Source organism: Falco naumanni, chromosome 6 (genome assembly GCF_017639655.2).
Source record: "Falco naumanni isolate bFalNau1 chromosome 6, bFalNau1.pat, whole genome shotgun sequence".
Lineage (NCBI taxonomy): Eukaryota > Metazoa > Chordata > Aves > Falconiformes > Falconidae > Falco > Falco naumanni.
Genome location: NC_054059.1, coordinates 59,395,986 through 59,416,081, shown reverse-complemented (window position 1 = coordinate 59,416,081; position 20,096 = coordinate 59,395,986). Strand labels below are relative to the sequence as shown.

At 43.3% G+C, this 20,096-nt stretch overlaps 2 protein-coding genes and 1 long non-coding RNA gene across 11 annotated transcripts in view; 2 read left to right on the top strand and 1 right to left on the bottom strand.

Moving 5' to 3' along the window:
• PKIB (cAMP-dependent protein kinase inhibitor beta) overlaps nt 1-1,632 on the top strand; it is a 55,927-nt gene extending 54,295 nt beyond the window's left edge. For all 9 annotated transcript variants that reach the window (XM_040598415.1, XM_040598413.1, XM_040598410.1 and 6 more), the window contains one exon: nt 771-1,632. In XM_040598415.1, the coding sequence (XP_040454349.1) occupies nt 771-856 (86 nt within the window). In that variant the 3' untranslated portion in view covers nt 857-1,632. The remainder of the gene's footprint in view (nt 1-770) is intronic.
• Nucleotides 1,406-7,655, bottom strand: LOC121090197. The gene is made up of 2 exons (XR_005828491.1): nt 7,590-7,655; nt 1,406-4,253 (listed from the first exon to the last, which is right to left on the bottom strand). It is a non-coding gene; the product is annotated as an uncharacterized LOC121090197 (long non-coding RNA).
• A 7,452-nt stretch (nt 7,656-15,107) lies between these two features.
• Nucleotides 15,108-18,540, top strand: FABP7 (fatty acid binding protein 7). The gene is made up of 4 exons (XM_040597995.1): nt 15,108-15,257; nt 15,867-16,039; nt 16,652-16,753; nt 18,182-18,540. The coding sequence occupies exons 1-4, from the start codon at nt 15,128-15,130 to the stop codon at nt 18,230-18,232; spliced, it is 456 nt and encodes a 151-aa protein (XP_040453929.1). The 5' UTR covers nt 15,108-15,127; the 3' UTR covers nt 18,233-18,540.
• The last annotated feature ends 1,556 nt before the right edge of the window (nt 18,541-20,096 follow it).

Genomic DNA, 20,096 nt, shown 5'->3' with positions numbered 1-20,096 from the left:
ACAGCCAGGTATGCCAAATAGACCTCTCCTTGACCTTAAAACCTATTTTACATTTGGGTATTCTGTTAGAACCGGTAAATGCCATGTGAGACTTGAAGGTAGTGTGAAAATTATTGTGCTTTGCAAGGAGATGGAGGCAAGTGTAGTTCCTGTTTCTCAGTGAGACAATTTGAGCATCAAAAGTGACAGCGTGGAACTCTCCATCTAATGACCGCACATGATAGGCAGCTTTTACTTATATTAATCAGGTAAGCATTCAACTCTAACCTATGGAAGAGTGAACTTCCAAATCAGAGTAACAAAAAAATCCCCTTATCTTACGAAGACGGGGTGAATTTGCCTAGGTATTTCTTGGCAAAGGTGGTCAGCCAGGTAGCTAGCATTTTTTATAAACTGAAATGTTATGTACCTGAAACCAAGCAGTGCTCAGAGGAATGCATTATTCTAACTTGACTTCAGAAATGACCCAGAAAAAAAGAATAACAATAATAAAAAGTCATCTCCAATCTGCTTCTTACAACCAAAGGCACATTGATCAGCATGTGCAAGGAGCAGGCAAATCAACCTCAATAGGGAATTGCTTTTGGAAGATGTTCCTGCAAGTTCTTTAACTTTCAAGTTAACCTCTCTTTCTAAAGCACCTGTGAGTGTGGTAATAAATAGGCAATCCAAACAGAGATAACCAGTAAACCCAAATATTTGACTGCATTAAAAAAACTAAGAATGTGTGTGCTATAAATGTTTTAATTCTGGTGTGTTTTTTTTTTTAGATGAAGGAGCAGAGGGTGGAGAAGTGCCACCATCCAAAGCCTTCCTGGAAAGTCAAGAGGCGGAAGGAAAAAGCAATGATTCCTAACACCTGAGGACTGCTGGATTAATGAAACCCATCGATAGACTTTCCAGTTTCCCTGTGTCACCTCTTCTGAAGTGCAGTAGCAACTTTAGCAGCACAGACAAGATTTTGCAACGCACTTGTACCTAGATAACATTAATGTGGAACTACTATTTTTTCTACTGTTGTCCTTCAAAACCAATGTTCTGTACATTCAAATGGGAAGAGAACTAAAGAATATGTCTCTTGTTTTGGGTTTCCTCATGGCTGTAGTATTCATCCTAACTAATCTTCTTTGACAGTTTTAAGTAATATAGCTAGCAGATGTTCCACCAACTAATGATTACTTCAGAATAAAAATCCTGTTTCTTCATTTCCCAAAACACCTTCTTTCTCTCTGACACAAAGGTGTATTCGCTTTCCCCACCTTAAGGCAGTATTAAGTTTATATTAGATTACAGACATTATCTGTAATTTATCTCCTGAGATTTTTGTTCTCATTAGGCATACATAGGTGGGTGTGAGAAATGAAAACAACTTTTTTTCTCCTCCTCCTGTCTCCAAAAGCTTTTCTTAAACTACTTAAAAAGTAGTGTTTGTTTTCAAACTCTCTTTTGACTCTGATTATGAAAGATCATCAGTTCTCCCACACTTAGCAGTCTTGCCACTTCTGTCATTTCTGTTTTCAGGCTGAACATTGTAGCTGTTCATGTGTAGCTAAAATAAAGTAGCCATGTTTGTAAGTGATTAAAATTGTTTAATCTTACTGTAGAAATTAAATAACTATCATCTTTTCTGTCTTCTATTGATTCCTTGATGTTTTCTCTATATGACAAGACTTAAAATCTCATAATACATATTCCTTTTATTTCGTTTGGGTTTTGCTTTATTGTTTTCTGACAATGAAGATGTTTTCAGTCATTGTGATTTTTACAATGATTTTTAAGCAAAGGTTTTTCTCTGCTGAAAGGAATTGTTTTGTTATGGAGGTCATGCTCCTGAAAATTCTTAGCATTCGCTCCTTTATTTTAGGAGACCTAAGATTCAGGTACAGACATGCACCTTTACAGCAGCCTTGGGCAGCAGCCGTTTATGTACTGCTTGAAACCTAAACGACACTGACAAGGGAATGCTTTTATTTGCCCACACAATCCCCCTGCTGGGCTGTAGTCATACCATCTCTGATGGGTACATTCCACGTTTGACTGGTATTCCATCCATAAAATATTTGTGTCTTTTATAGCTGGCAGAGAGCTTGTAAGACGCCTCTCCACACAGCTACCATTTCTACTGTGTATTTACTCACGCATGGTCTTTTGGGGACCATTCAGTAAAGGATTCAGTTTTATCCAACTGAACTGACACTCAGTTCCCTCCGTTTACATGTTTTCATTTAACAAGTGCAATGTCCCAGAATTACTTTCAGGTTTGGAAAGGTAAAATAACTTACTCCACTGGAGCAATACAGGTAGCTTTAGAAAGTCTGAGACTGAACTACCTGACACTGCAGGGCCAGAGTTGAAAACCGCAGTGGAGAGGGACTTGGAGCTAACTGTAGTTGTGGTACACACTCTTGTTCTGGGTTGCAGTCCTATTCTCATATACCAGCCCTCTTTATAGCATCACAGTACCTAAAATTGTTCAATTTTAAGAAGTTAAAATGATCCCATGGAAATCAAGTAGCTGAGTATTACCGAAACAGAATTCCTTATATGCATTTAAGTGGAGCATATGCTAAAGTACTCTTCTGGGTCATGGCCTATATTGAATTCTTTTATTTCACAGTTGCAGCACTGGATATATTTAGACTCTTCTCTCACAGAATACAGACACTGAAATTTGGGTTACAGGAATAGATAGTTCAAGTAGGTATTTTGTTAGCCTAAGATGCTTTGATGTTTTTTACTATTAAAACACCTATTATGAACCAGCTGAATTTAGCGCAAATTACTCATGCTAAACTCTGTATAAAAACCATTCCACAGCTGTATACATACATGGAGTTAGCTGCTCACAGACATACAGTTTAGAACTAGTCAGTCATCAACACTCTGCAAAATTGGTGCTTACTTTGTACTTTAGCTGTATGAACCTGATTGAGAAAACACTGCATAGAAAGAAGAATTTTAATGGAAAATCAGAAAAACTGCATAAGAAGACTAACAGGCATATTTAAAATGCAAGTCAATTACAAGCAGGATGACCATGTTTGATCTATAAGACGTGGGTCACATACTACACAGTCCTCATTTGCCTGTGCATTATCTAGTTGCAGATTAACCAAGTTACAGATGCAGAAATACTTGTTTGCCACATGCATGTACACTTTGTGTCTAAACAATTATTAGTCTAGGCTGCGTGGGAGAGCTCTTTTGTAGTTTGTTTAGATATAGAAGAGGAATATCTAGGTATGCCCTGGATTTTGTCAAATAAACCTTTCCAGTTCTGAGGCAGCTGTGTATATCTGAGCAGTGTAAACAAATACTGGTTGGTGCAGGAGACATTGTGCCATATAATCTTTGGTCCAGAAGGATTTATTAGTTGTGTATTACACTTGACTCAGCCAGACAGGAGCTAGCCCCTTCAGAGCTGCATGGGGGTCTCAACGCCATGCTGTCAAGTACTCTGGGATTTAGGTAGGGTTACTATTTTAAGCATAGCTAAAGCTAGGAAAGGTCTGGTTCATTTTTTTTGTTAGTATCTTGAAGACAGGTAATAGTTCTACTAAACTTTGGCCAAGCCTGTAAAGAGCAAATTAAGTGCTTCTGAATATATTTCTCACAGATACAGTTTATCCAGCTTCAACCATTATCCAGGCTATACCACCCTCCCATTAGCTCAGCTAATGGGTAATTGATGACAGTGCATTCTCTTAATCCACAGGGTAAAAAAGTTATGGCCCTGAATCAGCAGAGTATTTTAAACCATGCTTAGCTTTAAATGCAGACTAGTCTCACAGAAGTCAATAGAACTACTTAGTGCCTAAAAGTAGGTACATACTTAATTACCTTGATAAATTACAGCAGCAAACTTCTATTAAGGCTAATCTGGTATTATAATGCATTAATCCCAATTTCCATTCCACCAAGTGTGGCACAGGTAATAGCATCTTTTTCATCAGCTTACAACACTATCCTGGGCTTTTAGTGCCAAGCAAAAAGGGTAACTCTTTCCAAATTTTAGAACTTAATGAAGCAATTATTCATTCTTAGCTACTCTGCATATTAAAAAAAAAAAAGACAGAAAATACACTTGTAACTTCATTGTGCATATATAAAACAATTCACATAGTTTGAGCTTACAGAGAATTGGCCTCAATCTTTTCCAGATGTCATTAAGAAGGTAATTTTCTTTGGGTCAGCCCTTCATCAGAACCTTCATGTAAGAGGCGGATGAACATGCCGAGGCACATCTTTTGTTCCTATAAAACAGGAAAGTTCAATTTGTTATCTGGAAGGCAATAAAGGACTAAATGGGTTTTGAGATAGGGGACTGATTATTAGAATGTTCTCATTTAGAAACATTAAGAGAAGTAATTAAGCATTTTTTAAAATGAAGCTTATTTGCTATGATTCCTTATGCAGCTATCTCCCCTGTGCCATATACCATCATTCTGATGTAATACTGCACAGGCTGATCTTGGATGGATGAAATGAGTGGGAAACAGTTTGCAGAGTGGTATATTTTGAAAGAAATTTCAAAATCATTGATAGTACAGTAACATACAAGTTAGATCTAGTTGTCACTGAAGACAAAGATTGGTGTTATACCAACTACAGTGTGAATTATATCTAACTTCATGAGTTACTTATCATACAGAAAATTTCTCCCAACTCAGAAAGTCCACGAACACAAATGCTTGGAGGCAAGGAGGCTAGTCTGTGGAAACATCATATGTTTGCACTATTCAAGACATCATATTCAGCTATAGAGACCTACAATCTGACCTAGAGTGGCCATTTCTCTGTTGTGTAGCTTTCACACAGTAGCAATCACACAAAATAATATAACTGCACCTGCATTAGTTAAAAATGACAACAGAGCAGTGGCTAGAAGAGGTCTAAACTACATTTTACCATCGGTATGTCAAATGTCCTTTATGTATCACACATACAAAGAGGAATACTTCAAGATTTAGCAAATTACTTAGGGCTAGTTCATATTCATCTCTTTTGTCTGCTGGTGCTCTATGTGTGATAAAGCCTGTGAAAAAGAATTGAACAGAGATTTCTGCATGGATTTCACCACCTGGTTGGCACAGGCTATATTTCCTGTGCTCAGTGGGCAGAAGCCCCAGACCCACCGTGGTGCATGTGGCTTCCCCAAGGTCCACACAGAACGGGCCAGTGGTGTCCCAGGGCACTTCCTCTGACACGGTTTGGTCAGAAATAACAAGGGCTTAAACTGCCCTGCCATCTAGTGGGATTCTCAACCTGCCAGGTAATTTGTGCAAATAAACGGCCAGAGACAGTTTAAGAGACTTCAAAACTAGCTGCTTGACAGCAAAAGTACAAAGAGGATGTGAGCTGGCCTGGTGAGAGACTGTCTCCAGCCAACCTGAGACGTTCACTTCAAGGGCTTTGCTAAAGGTCCAGTACCTTGGTGTCTCTGTATTCAGAAACTTGGGTGATCACAAACAGGAGACATCTCCTGTTACTGAGAACACTGTTCCAATGGCTTAGGTTAAGCTTGGGAAAATAATGCCAGCTGAAGCTTCCCCACTCCAGTGGGCTGCCCTTTGGAGATGCGCAGCACTCCTTCCTGGTGCCCCTTGCAGCTTACTCCTTGCTCAGTCACCAAGAGCTCATAGTCTCCAGTCTGGAGGCCCAGACCTCTCAGTGGAAACTCACACTGCGTGAGCAAAGGAAAGATGCTGGACTTGGGCACCAAGGGTGAACTAGCCAAAAGTATTTTCAACCTGTAGACTCTGTCATAAAACAGGTGTCTAAGTCAGGTTTGCTAGCCTACCCAGATTTAAACGCCCGCTCTGCGATTCGGGCTGCGGTACCGATACTGCCATAGATGACTGCTTTTGACCTTATTTAGGGACAACTCAGTTTTATCTTCCCCACCTGAAGCTGTTCTACTTCAGAGAGTAATTAGCAATAAATACCAAAAGCTGGTATTTTATTTCATAAAATAAAATCTCTGCTGGCTCTGGGCTCTGGGCTCTGCTCAGCCCAGGGGGACCAATTCATATCCCCAAGACAGCTGGAGCAACAGTAGGCCTGAAAGCCACCGCTCTGCCCTGTCCTAACACCTGACCTCCTGATTTTAATGCAAGACTTGCATTTGATAGAAAAATGGAAGGTTTTTTAGCTGTTAATACGAAGCCTGGGTGCCGTGGGCTTTTCTGAATTAAACATATATTCAGCAATTGCCTCCAGTGTAAAGGGCCCTGATGTGAGGATTTAAGCAGTCCTCACCAGTGCTGCATTCCTGGGACTCTGCTGTGCAGTGACTGATGCTGTAAATCCAGTGCTCATCATAAAACGTGCAGAAAAGCTAATCTGTGAGAGACTGGTTTAACCTTCCTATAAATTTTATTTTTTTCCAGAGCCTTTGGGCATGACTGGAAATGATACATCAGCAACGTAAACAAAAAGAAGGAGCACGTAAACTGCTGTTAACTCCGAGCAGCATTCCAGAAGTAGTTTTCTCATAACGCACCCGGTTTTCTGAGGGGACAGGAGCCCCTTTGGCCCGAGGGCGCCGCCACCGCCAGGCCCCAGTGCCGGCGCTTCCCGCCCGGCGGGCACGAGATGGCGCCCGAGCCCGCGCCAGGCACGGGGCCGAGCCTCCGCCCTCCTCACAGCCTCGCCCCTTTCCGCCTCCCGGCACGCAGCGCCTCGGAAGCGGCAGCGCCTGGGCCTGCCTCGGCAGGGATCGTAACGCGAAGAAGAGGGGGAGCTGTGGCAGCGCCGCGGCCACGGGGCGCCCGCGGGACGAAGGACGGGGCTCCCCGGCGGCGCCTGGAGCTGCCCGGCGAGACAGGGCGCCCGAGACCCCGCTCACCAAAAGCGTGCGGGGAGCGGGCGTGAGCCGGGCCGCCCTTCGCCCCCGCACCCCTCCGGCAGCCCCTGCTGCGCTGCAGCGCGGGCGGGTGCGCGCCCCTCAGAGGAGCCTGCCACACGGACCGCGCCGGTGTCCCTCTGGTCAGCTAAATACGCAGTTTATTCACAGGAACGTTAATTGCTGCTCTCCAGCACAGCTGTCGCTCCTGCAGGTCCCCCCGGCCCCCAGCAGCCCCTCCACGGCAGCAGCCCCCCGCACACAGCCGCCCAGCGCCCAGCGAGCCGGCCCGTCCCCGGCAGCCACCCAGGCCACCTCCGGCTTCCAGGCCAGCAGGGGCTGGGCAATACTGCCCTGCGCACCATGGAAGAAAAGCGCTCTTGAAGTGAAAAACGGGAAAACTGCCATACATGCATTCACGGGAAAGCTACGCGGCGTGAACCCGCTTGTTCTTACCACCGGTTACGTACTCATCTTCTGCTTCAATTGTTCAACAAACCCATCCCATTCCTTCCATCCCGCTGAATTTCTCATCTAACCGTTCAAAGCTCACATCCATCTACTCCCTTTCTCCAGTGCTAACCCCTTGCTTGTGCCTCCTTATGTCCAAGATCAACTGTTAGTGCTTTAAACACACAATATAAGAAACTAGTCTCTTTAATTGCCTCTGTAGTTCTGTAAAATGAGATGATAGAAGGACAGTTCATTGCTATTCCTCCCAGCAAATACCAGGTGGAGATCTTACCTATCTGACAGACTCATTAAAGACCCTTGAGCCAGTCCCTGAATAGTCTTTGTCTTGAGCACTGTGAGATGGAAAGCTTCTCTAGAAAAAAAAATAGCATGGTTTTATGCAAATAGAGGTGGTGTTGCAATATAAGAAAGTGCTGAAATAAGTTTCTTTCAGGCAAGTTTCAGAGAGCCTTTGAACTCTTTGCTTTTTTTTTTTTGCTTTTTTTTTTTCTTTTCAGCATGGGCTATTACGAGTAGAAACTTCTAGGCAAATTTATAACGGATAAAATGAAATGCTGACATGTAAGGAGTGTATTTAAGGGTGGGGGAGAAAAAGGACAATGAGTTAGAGTTAAGGGTGTGAAAGTCGTGCCATGTTTCCTCTTCATAGCTCTTCTTTTAGAAGAACAGCTGGGCCAGCTGTGAGTGTGAGCCTGCCTGCTCCTGTACCCTCCACTGGCTCTGGACTCCGGGTGTCCTGAGCTGCTGATCAGCTGCTCAAGAAAGTTTCAAAGGTCTGGAGGAAGATGCAATTAGAAGCCTTGTTTAACTACTACAAGATTAGTTAAGGATTTTGTGAAACATAGAGGGTCTGGGTTATGTTCATCACTGCCACACTGAGGGGAAAATCTTTTGAAACATGTACACATGGATGTATAGCATTAAAGGAATAGTGGATGTACTTATACTTCCCCACTGGCACTTGCTGCAGTACAGTTCGGAAAGTGAGTCCCATGATTATCCAGGCAGGGACTACATGCCTGTTTTCCCTTCTGTGCATATCTGCATCTTCTCCCATAGTAGACTCTAGATTTGGCAAAGTACAAACCCACACTCAGCAAGTGGGATATATTTTTAAGTTTCCTGATTTAGACTTGCCCGTTGTGACCATCTCATGTGATTTCTTGCTTAATCCAGAATCCAGAACTTCTTTGAATTACTTCCTGCATTATGTCTAATAGCGTGGTTGTTAGCAGTTTACAGCTTGTAGGGATGGAAAGTCTAGTTAAGGCAGTTTGAAAGCTGGTCAAGGGATTAAGTGTCCTCACAGGTAATATGCATTTAATTTTTAACATAAATTTCTCTAGACTTAACTTGCAGTGACTGGAGTTTTGTATGCCAGACTGAAGAGAACACTCTTATTTCTTTTTCTGTAGGATTGTCTCCAAGCAGACCAATGCTTCCACCAAGTTTGTCTTGGCACTAGTCCCTATTTAAAGCTAGTAATGAGCTAATTGAACCCAGCAGTGCTTCAAGTTGTCCTAGAATTTTGTGTTCCAGGAAGTTTACATGTTTCAACTCATGAAAACTCAGAAATGACTCAATGCTTGGTCACAAACAAATATTTAAAGCAGGGATATAGTTGCACTCTTGAATTAATCCAGTTAGGCGCGTAATTCTATCTAGGTCACCCAGGAGAGATTTCATTTCGAAAGCACCTCTGCCTGATCTCTGTCAGGCATTTTTTCATCAGCAACAGGCCCATCAATTGATTACCTAATTAAATTATTTGTTAGGAGTGTGGAATTCAGACATTTCTTGGGGATGCATTAACACTTCCTGTAACCCACTGCTAGTTTAGAACTTCGAAGGGGAGATGGCTTGCTTCAGGTGAGAGATTCTGATTTAGAGGAGACAAACCCAGAGGAGCATGGCTCCAGCAGGCTGTGATGCTGTCCTGTCAGTCCATCGCTGAGCGGAACAGAGAAGAGCCCTGGGAATATCCAAATGCAGGTAGTTAATGAGCTGAGTTGTTACTTTGCATCTGTTTTCCAAATTCAGTAGTTATTTTATTAAATTTGTAATTCAGTCAAATGAAACTGATTTTACTTTTTGTCTAAAACTCAGCTGGTATTAAGAGTGATTTCAGGATATTGCAGCAAATGGAGTGCTTCAGTATGGATAACGAGAATGAAGGTACATTGAGCTATTCCAGAAGTTTCTTAAATCCAGGCCTGCAGACTGCAAAGTTGTCTTTTCCTATGCTGATTACACTGAATTCCAGATGGTGGCACTTAAGTGTTAGACAGCCTCCATGGTGTATGCTAGGGCTACAGAAGGAGAATATGACATTGAGAGATCACCTATACCTTTAATACTGTAAAATTTTATTGATGATAAAAATCTTTCCCTACCTTCGTTATAATACTGAATCCTTGGACCTTAATACGGAGTGTGCTTCTGCTCCACTAATATTATCATTGGGCTGCTCTGAACACCAAATCTACACAAGTCTTCCAGAATCAGTTGCAGTAAGACAAATGCAAGTCACCTAATCTCCTTAAACCTCTGCTATTTTTCCATTTATGCACATAAGGATTATTTTAATTTAGTGTGTTCAGCTTATTCATATGCCTTCTAAATTTCTCTGAGTCATTATTACCCCTGAAATAGTCGGTTACTTATTTGTAAGACTGTATTTCTTTCTTCCTCGGTGTATGACCTTACATTTGGCCATGCTGAAATTGAAAGTCTGGAAAGCTGATTTCTTGTATTGATTTTACAATAGTCAGACAGCTATGGTAATTGACACATGGTATCAGACATTTCTGTTACATTTTAGACGCTTTTAAATATTTTTCTGCTCTTAAACAGAAAAGAAAGCAAAGACAAATATTAAAATAACAAAGGCCTGATGTTACAAAGTTAAAATAACTGCATCTTCAATAAATAGGACTGGGAGCCAGGAGGGTGGCTGGCTTTGGCACAGGCTAATTCTTAGGGGACAGCCTCTGACTGGAGTCCTCTAAATGGTAATATTAGACAACAGGTAACAACCCCCCAAATGCCTTTAAGAAGCAGAAGACAAACCTGGACATATTTAGTAGTATTTGCTTCCTTCTTCAAACCATCGTAGACCAGCTGTCCTCTCAGCTTAAACCAATTTGAATAAATGTCTAATAGTTCATAATGAGGTATTAGCAGGCGCTTACTTTCCAGGACTCTCGTAATCTCATGTCACACCAATTTGTATCTTAAGAGAGAGTCTGCAAGAATGAAATGCATGACCACTTCGTTTTCACCAGTTAGCTAGAGACACCATAGGTAGACCTTAACATGACAGGTGTTTTAATGTTAGCCTGTCCTGGCATTATTTTGGTTGAGCTTTTTCCGTGGCAGGAAGCCTGCTGAACACGCTCCTAACCATTGCCTAAGGTATGCCATATTCTTAGAAGAGGTATGATATAAACACGTCTTCCCTGCTCCTGCCTGCATTACCTTGCACCTTGCCTATCACCTGGTCTGCAGTTCCAGCAAAGCCCTTCCCATGGTATTTACACAGCACAAGGCTGGATTCATACAGCTGCTTTGTACCTGGGGCCATTCTGTGACCACTTGCTTGTGCAGCTGTATAATAAGATGTCTTATCCATAAGGCATTTATCTCTTGTTTAAACTGGGATTTCTAAAGACCTGGCCATCAACAGAGTAAACCTAGTGATTTTCTGTGACTCACCGACAGCACTGAGAGGGTTTATTTTTATTAGGGGGATCAACAAATCTCTTAGACAGCTAGAGGACATGTGATAATTTTAGTTAAGGACCCTGTTTGACATCAGTTTTTTCTGCAGCACCAAAAATCAAATCACACACAGCCCTGAAGCAACATCATCCCATCTGACACAACAGCTACTAAAATCTGGTCTGTATTACACTGAGATCAAAGCTGCCCAGAGTTTCACAGCAGGGCTTCAAACAAGGTTAAAATGTGCTGAGAATACCCTAGTCTGCTGTCCATAAATGAAGAAAATGTCTTCTACTTTCAGCTACACATTATTTTCAATTTCTTTGATTCAAAAGTAGACCCCTATATGTTTCAGAATGCTAAGAGATTACCAAAATTCCTAAGTGAGTTAGAACCTTGAATCATGTGGGCTTTCATTGGGATTCAATACCTCAAATGCCTTTGAGTGCCTACACCTGCTTCCATACCAGGGCAGTCAGGCCCTGGTGTCACTATTACCCTTTGCTGCACACATGGGTACAAGATGCTCTGCAGTTCCATTGCCCTGAACGCAGAAATGTTTGAGTAATACAGTCACCACTAAATTATCTGAAATGTTTGAATAATACAGTCACCACTAAATTATCTGAAGGTCTTGTAGCATAGTACCCCCCTCAACTACTGATCAAACACTACAGAGTAATATGTTAATCTTGGCTGTTGTACTGCAAGGATGGTGAAAGGATAGGTTTAACAGAATTGGTGTAAGCAAGAGTGCCTCTCCTGTGCTAGATCCACAGAGGAACACAGCAGAAGGATAGATAAACCTGACTTCAAACATTAGCTGCACCAATTTCACTACATTTCTGTAACCAGAGTACTAAACCCTACGTGACTGGCTGCAGTGATTAGATGCTCAAGCAGTTCCTGGCATTGATTATTAGGAATCCACACATGAGAGAACCTCTTGGTCAGACTTTTCTACCACAGGAGCCTGGTGGCCATCCAGTGGTGGTTTGTTTGACTTTTTTTTTTTTTTTGAACAAGTGATATTTTTTTGCAAGGACTGAACGAAGGCTCAGTGAGGCTGAGAGCCTCATTCTCTGAATGCCTGAGAGCATGTGAAGCAGCGATAGAACAGGGGGAGAAGGTAGCCAAGGGTAGTTTTTGTGTCCTGTATTCAAAGGCTGAAGGTTAGAGCAGTCTCACATTCACCCTGGATGGCCTTTGGAAGCAAGCATTACTCATTGCACAGGGATGTCTTGCCACAGCATTTTCAGCGTTCAAGCAGGCCTTGCATGGAGAATGCAAATGTGCCTCTATGCTTACACTGTTCAGGTGGTGTAAAGAGTTTAGTGTAAAAGAGAATGAGTCCCTGGGTGTTCAGAGAGGAATCTCCAGAGATATCTTTTGTCACACAGACTTTTTACAGGGGACTGCACGGTCTGTTAAAACCTTCAAACCCTACTGATAGCCTAAAAGAAACTCCAAGCTGGTCTCTTGTGCAGAAACCTAAAATCCACACCAGGTCAGTGTATTTCACACTGCTATCTGCGTTCCAGCTGCAGCAAAGCATTTATATAGATCAGGTGACTTGCACTTGCTGTTGACATTAACACAACTCTCACATAAGGATCCACAAACAAATACAGGGCATAAGATGCCATGGAAAATATTTTTGGCTTTAGCTTGTCACCCCACAAAGTGTCAATAATGTAGCAATTCCTACCATTGACTTCTCCTGCTCCCAGATCATCGCTAACAGACAGGTGGGATCTCACTATCATAAAACTGGGTGTGATGACTTTGGCAACCTGCCTAAGAAGCAGAAGGAATGTGCACATTTTAACAGGCTCTGTTTTACATCTGAGGCATGGTGCAAAGTGTTAAAGAATATATTTTTCTTAAGACGAGGTACTTGTCTTAGCTAAGTATGTTGAGAAATCCTGGTAAAGCTGAGCCATCTGTGTAGGTATGATTGCTTAAATAATGAAGGGTCCTGAAAAGGCTGCCTCCCAAGGGCCAGGTTGCAGTGTCGTCTGGAAGAAGGTGCAAGGGAGAAGTGTCCTTGAGGAGTCCAGTTACCAGCAGTGGTGCCAAATCACTTTCAGAAGTTTTATATCACACAAAGTCCATGAGGCTGGTTCTACACAACAAGCCCTGGTAAGCATAGAGAGCAAGGAGCTCTCCTGCTGCTCTGTGCACGCATCAGCACCAGAAGGATCAGCAGAAGCTCCAGGGCTTCTGCAAATAATCTATGTGAGCAGACAACAGTCTGGTCAGTACTGGGAGAGGAGACACTGTTCAGTTCATACGGGTATCGGTAAAATCATTTAGGGTTTAATATGACGCATCTCAGATGAAGTAGGCAAGCGGCAAGGTCAGTTTGCATATACTTGCATGTCCACTGCCTGGGTGCCAGTGATGAAGCTCTGTGAGACCACGGCTGCAGAGTTTGGCTATGGGTGGCAAACACTACTAAATACTTGATAATGTTACTGTATGGAGGAAACACAATTCCCAAATAGAACTGGAGTCATGGATGATAACTATGCACAATGTCAACCCCGTCTGCCCTGTGCCATGGCAGTGCCAATCACAAAGCATATTCCTCATTTGTTGAAGAGGGTTTGACTGGCTACAGACATTAGGTTAATGGATATCTGTATGAGACACACTGGTAAGGCTGGTATTCTCTGCAAACTTTGGAGACACAGCATTATTCAACTTTGAAAAAAAAAAAATGGACTTGATTCAGCCTCATGAACAGCAATTGGCAGTCTGTTATTTCAAGTGATGCTTTTATTCTCCCTGGCTTTCCGAGCACCAGCTGAAAAGTCTCATAAGTCAGACATAAGCTGAGCAGTTGCAGCAGGGCACTTTGTGTCCCTCTCTGTACTTCAAAGCAAGTGGATGGAAGGTTAAAAAGAAATAGATACACTAGTTATCCCCTTAGGTTATCAAGACTAATAAAAATTGTGTGGTAAAAGGAATTAGGATGATATTCTTGGGGTTAATTCAGAGAGGGACTAATTATTTCTGAGGACAAGTGAAAAAGTGGCAAATTAAAATCCTATCAGAAGCATCACTTGCCCTACACCCAAAGAATGTGCCATACCGCAAGGGACTGAAAGAAATGCAAATGTCAGTCAAAACCTAATTTTTAAATATTCATAATTATTTATATTTCATATGGCTGGACCAGGAAGAAAATTGTTGAGGTTTTGCTCCTAAAACACAGGAAGTCTCTTTTACTTAGTCCCTCCCTGACTTTTGTTACGAGACCTGAAGAGCTACAGTCACAACTGTGTCACAACAATCCACCCAAGCTGCAGCTCCAGAAAAGCCGAGGCGGTGGTGTCCCGGAGACAGGCAGCTTTCTGCAAAACACTCAATAAGCAAGGTGCCTACCTAACGCCTTCACTGAATTTCAAAGAACAACTAGAAGAAGGAAAACATTCCCCCTCTAGCAGGGGAAAAAAAAAAAATAATCATACTAGATGAAACCAGTTTTAAGCTCTTCTCCTTCTTTCTTCATTCTTAGTTCCCAAACGCTGCCAGTTGCAGAGGCAAGACGCTGTTTCCCGCCAGCCGCAGCAAACGGCAGTTTTGCACAGCATCTGTGCGGATGGTGGGGGAAAGGCACCTGCACTTGGCCAGCAACAAACCGCGCTGGGAAATCCGCACGGGAAAGCTTTTGCAGAAGGTTCTGCCGTAGCGTTGCGGTCCTTTACTTCTATTCAGTAAAGTATTTATTTCACGTTTGGTGTCCGCTTCTCTTTTTGCCCGTGTTACGCTAACAGGGGACAACACAACAGGGCGGGCGGGCGGTGGGTGCCCCGGGCGGCTGGGGTGAGGAGGGGTGCCGCAGGCGCGGCCAGCCCCCTCCCTTCCCCCCCGGCCCCCCGCTGTGTGCCCCGGCCCGCTGTGTGCCCCGGCCTGGGGGGCGGCTCCGGCCGGGGGCCCCCGCGCCCCTTCCCCGGCGCCGGCGGGGAGCGCCCTCCCCCGGCGGGGCCGCCGTGCCCCCCCGGCGCTGCGGGCCCGGCCGGTGGGGGCGGACCGCGGCTGGCCCCCGCCCCCCGGCCCCCCGCCGGCCGCCGGCTTTAAATGCGGGGCGGCGCGGCAGCACCGGAGCTCTCGTTCTCGCACTCGCCGGCGGCCGCCATGGTCGAGGCTTTCTGCGCCACGTGGAAGCTGGTGGACAGCCACAACTTCGACGAGTACATGAAGGCGCTGGGTAGGTACGGCCGGGCGGCAGCGGCACGTTTAGGAGATCCGCAACTTTGCACCATCCTAAATAAAATAATAATACACAATTTAAAAGCCCCCCACTGCCGGAGGTGTAGGTGAGGCGTTCGCAAGGGCGGGTTTGGGCGGCTGTGCCCCGATCGGTACGGTCCGTGGGGCGCACCCAGCCCGGGGGGCGGGCTGTGGTTGCGGCCGAGCCGGCCTGCTGGAGAGGGGCTCCGGGGGATGCCCCCGGTTAGGGAGCGCGTGTGCAAGAAGGGCAGGTGCTGCCTGCAGGTAAACTGCAACCAACCAAACGCAAAGCGAATCGCTGTGCTGGGACGGTAAGGAGCTGACACCCGGAGAAGCAGGCGCTGCCGGGGCTCGCCGTGCTGCGGGGCTGGGCGACCCGGTAAGGCGCCGAGCTGCAGCGGGGGTGGGGGGTTACTTATGGATACTGCAGGTACGAGGGCACCAGCGGAGCAGAGAGCAGCATTTCACTGGGGTAGCTTGAAACGGTAGAGCGGGGGAAAAGATAGCTTTTGTAACTCGGCGCGTGGCAAAAAAGATGTAAAAACCCGAATGTCTGATGGATTTCTCGTTTCCCTTGATGGTGTAGGAGTGGGGTTTGCAACGCGGCAGGTGGGGAATGTGACTAAACCCACTGTGATTATCAGCAGCGAGGGGGACAAAGTAGTGATCAGGACTCAGAGCACTTTCAAAAACACAGAAATCAGCTTTAAGCTTGGAGAGGAATTTGATGAAACTACCCCCGATGACAGAAACTGCAAAGTAAGTGAGCTCTGGGGCTGCAGTACTTTCTTTCCTCTTTCCCCCTCCCCACCCCTGCGGCTGTATCTTCGGTAGCGTCAAAGAGAAAAAATGAACTTGCCCTACTGTTAATTGTAGCACTGTGAAGGACTGGGGGGAAAAAAATAGACAAGACTGTATCTTACTTGTCTGTCTGGTCTGAGATCATGTGTTACGTTGCAGCCCCGGTCTGTCCTCCAGTGTTGGAAGAATTGCCCACTTTTCTTTCCAAACATCATTTGGCTTAGCTTTTTCCAGTCGAAACGGGGAAGTGCCTTTTTCCCTGCATCTTACGGGCTTAGCACAAACGTTATCCCAAAGCACATCTGAAACAGTGGTTCTTGAGAGATTGGAACTCAAAGGAAACAACTATTTTTTCGTCCTTTGACACAAACCATAATTGTATGGAGCTCATGCTTAAAACGAGGATGATTCATGGGCTTGGCTTTAAAATGGCTGGGACTACTTTATCATTCTAGATCCACATCCATCTATTGAAGAGAATTCAACGGAATAGTGCATGCTGCATGTGTGAGCAGAATCCCAAATACCCCAAATGAATGAATGTCTTTGTGTTTCTCGGTATCTTCACAGTCAGTTGTGACCCTGGATGGAGACAAGCTAGTGCATGTACAGAAGTGGGACGGCAAAGAGACAAACTTTGTGAGAGAAATAAAGGATGGCAAAATGGTAATGGTAAGTATAAAGCTCACTGTGCACTCACTAATGCTTCTTGCTTACACTTATCTCAAGCTTTATGAACAGATACTGTTACTTATACAGAAGCCCTTAAACTAATTGGTGGGGAAAGCTGGCAGAGATTTCTTGAATATTTGTTTTGTTTTGCATGTTACTTTAGTGACGCCTAAAAAATTGCTAGTGGTTTTAGGCTGGCCAGCCTGTGGATTTCCAGAGTGTATATGTTCTTTCTAGAGTTTGTGTAAAAGCCCAAGAAAAAAAAAAATCCTGGTGAGCTGGAAAAGATTAAGTTCTTTATTGTATAGACAATGAGTCTGTTGCCAGTGCTAACTTAGATTTCTTCAAAAACTTGTTTTATGTATATCCATGCATAAATAATACATAAATTACACAGAGCAAGTATTTCCCTAGGAAAATAAAATTACAATATCGTAGGAGGCAATAGCATTTTGATATTTAATAATAAAATGTGTATTCATCCTATCTTGTTAAACACTGATAAACAGCAATTATATAAAGAAGAGTCTTGTTTTAAATTCATACTCTTTTCCTGACTCTTCAGGAACAGGAGTATGGTGTGAATAAATGGTCTAAATATCTTATGTTGAAGGTGGCACTTCTCATGCTTCTTTGTGGCACGGATATGTAACTTTCAAAAATAAAACCTCTTCAGGTATACTAATCTATGTGACTTGATTGTCAGAGAAAACTAGTTAGCTTGTTCTCTAAATACTTCAGAGAGTATCTGTATGGATGGAGACTTCCAAATAATTAAAACCTTAAAGCACACAGCCAGTGCCACACAACATGACAAGTGATTCAAGGGAAAATACTTGCTTTGTTTTTTATAAACAGCTACATGGACATATAGAAAACCTTTTCCTCTGGAATTTGAACACTCTTGAGATGCCCTGTTCCACTTCAGGAAATACCTCCAAAACACACACTGTAGTTAAGTGTTCTGCACAACTGTAGCGACTAAAATACTTGGTAGTTCTAGCTACATAAGTGCACAGCATGCACTTACTGTAATAGAAGGTTCTCCTTAAGTGTATGGCTATGCATTATAGAATACGGTATAGAGGAGCTGGAGTTTTTGATTGCATGTTTTAAGAAATTAGATTAATGAAAATTAGAGAAATTAAACAGTCATTTCTAGCCTCATTTTGGTAGCCTTGTAAATGTGCGCTATGTGCTTCTTGGGTCTGAATGCAGCAAGGAGAAAGTTAGGTTTATTATGGGAACCATAACTAAGGTTTAACCTCTTGTTCATTTAAAATCTCAATAATTTAGACAAATCTGTTTTTCTATAAATGACACGATGTAAAACAACCTTGCTTTAGCGTAGGCTTCTTAGTATGTGTTAAGTCATTACAGAAAATGGTCCAGCATCTAACGTGTCTTGTCTTTTCCTTGGACTTGCAGACTCTCACCTTTGGTGATGTGGTTGCTGTTCGCCACTATGAGAAAGCATAGAGCTTACCTGACCTCTGTCCAGGTGCTACTTCTGCTGGATGGATTAATGTACCTGTCCATAATTGAACGTAGCTAAAATGCACATTTATGGTGTGAAAGGTTAAAAAAGAGGGTTTTTTTGGGTGTGTTTTTTTTAAAAAAACAAACTTTATGCCATTAAATCGGCAAGCTTGTGCTGTATAGTGAAACAGGTTAAACTTGGCATTAAATTTCTGAAACACTTGCTTTTTTTTTTTTACAGTAAATGGAACATTTGAATTGTTTTGGAATGCAGATTAAATGGAAATTAAATGTTTTTTTAAACCTGTGCTCTTTTTGCATTTAATCAGCTAACATTCCAGTGTTCTGGAGGGAGTTGTTGAAAGTTCATTTTTCTGAGTTAAACAACCGTAAAGCATGTGTTACACAATGCTGCAGCAGCCTCTCTGTGCTGTAGAGTACACAGAGAAACAAAAAATCGCTTTCAGTCTACTTCAGTGGCTGCTTTTTGCTGGAGAAATCTAAAGCCCCTGCCTTCATATCTGTAGGCAGAGAAGAGAGAGGCTCAAGCTAGTTTCAGCACCTCTCTTCACTGGGAATTTGTTACCCAGTGCATGCTAAGGTCAATAGCTAGCCTTTGATGTGTGAGTGGGGGAAATCCTGTAGTTCTGCTTTTAATAGTTATGAGATTGATTTGCTTAAATCTTTTGTATGTAAGCAAAAAAATCCACCAAAACAAATGAAGCAAAGATTAAAGTGTTTCACAAGATGGGAGGAAGGGCCAACATGATAAAGGGCAGGACTAGAGGAACCTGAAGTAAAAAGCTTATCTTTCATCAGTCTTTACTGTGGTGGAGGGAGGGGGTCACAGGTGACACAAACAGTGCAAGACAAATCTGAGGCTCCCCTCCCCGAGCTGTAGTTTTATAGCTAATATATACAGGAGATAACAATTTTCACTGAGCTATTTAAAATAAAATGCTGCTTAAAAGACATAAATTAAAACCTTTAAAGAGTATTTTCCTAAAAGACCAGGGTGGGGAAAACTGCTTTATGTGTCAGATTATTAGGAAAATTGAAACAGCTTGTGGGCAGCATGAAGGCTGTTTGGAGATGCCAAGTTTTCTGACACACTGACTCAGTGGACCGCACGGAGATGTAGCTGCCTACAACCTTTCAAACAAAAGCAGAGCTGAGATGCGGCTTTAGCTGGTCAGTACTGGGCTCGGGGTGGGTGGGGGTAGCTGCAGAGGGAGGTATGGGAAGGGTGTCCTGCCCAACTTCTGGGCATAATGCTGTACTGTGCCATCCTTCAGATCTGGTACGTGGTGTCATGGTGTACTGGTTAAACCATGACACATGGGAAGTGGCTTCTTGCATCTCTGGATAGCTAGGATAACATGGGTAGCTCATCTCTCAGAAATTCACTCAACTATGGTACCTAACAAACACAAATACAAGACTTAATATTCCTAATTTTATGATTTCACAAAGAGCTGCCTGAAAGGAACATCCAAGTCTGTTTTCTCTTGTGGGGAACACTATACATCTAGTAGAACCATTATCAATATATTTGGTGGATATTGATAGCTTTTAAAATCTGGAGCTTTTTAGCAGAGAAGTGAAAAGTAGAACTTGTTCCAGTGACATGGGGAGCTGCAGTCTCTTACGTTTTGGGCTACTTCAGCTGCTGTAGAGCAAGTTATGTTTAAACAGCATCTTCTGGCCTTTGGTTTTATTAGCTTATTTAATCCTCAGCCTCAGTACCTAATATGGCTTTTATCTGCCTCCCCTCCATTGCTGCCTGTTCACCCACAGATGCATTCACCACATGACTGTCCTCCCCAGCCACCCCTTCTCAGGAAGGTGGGAGCAGCTGCTTTTC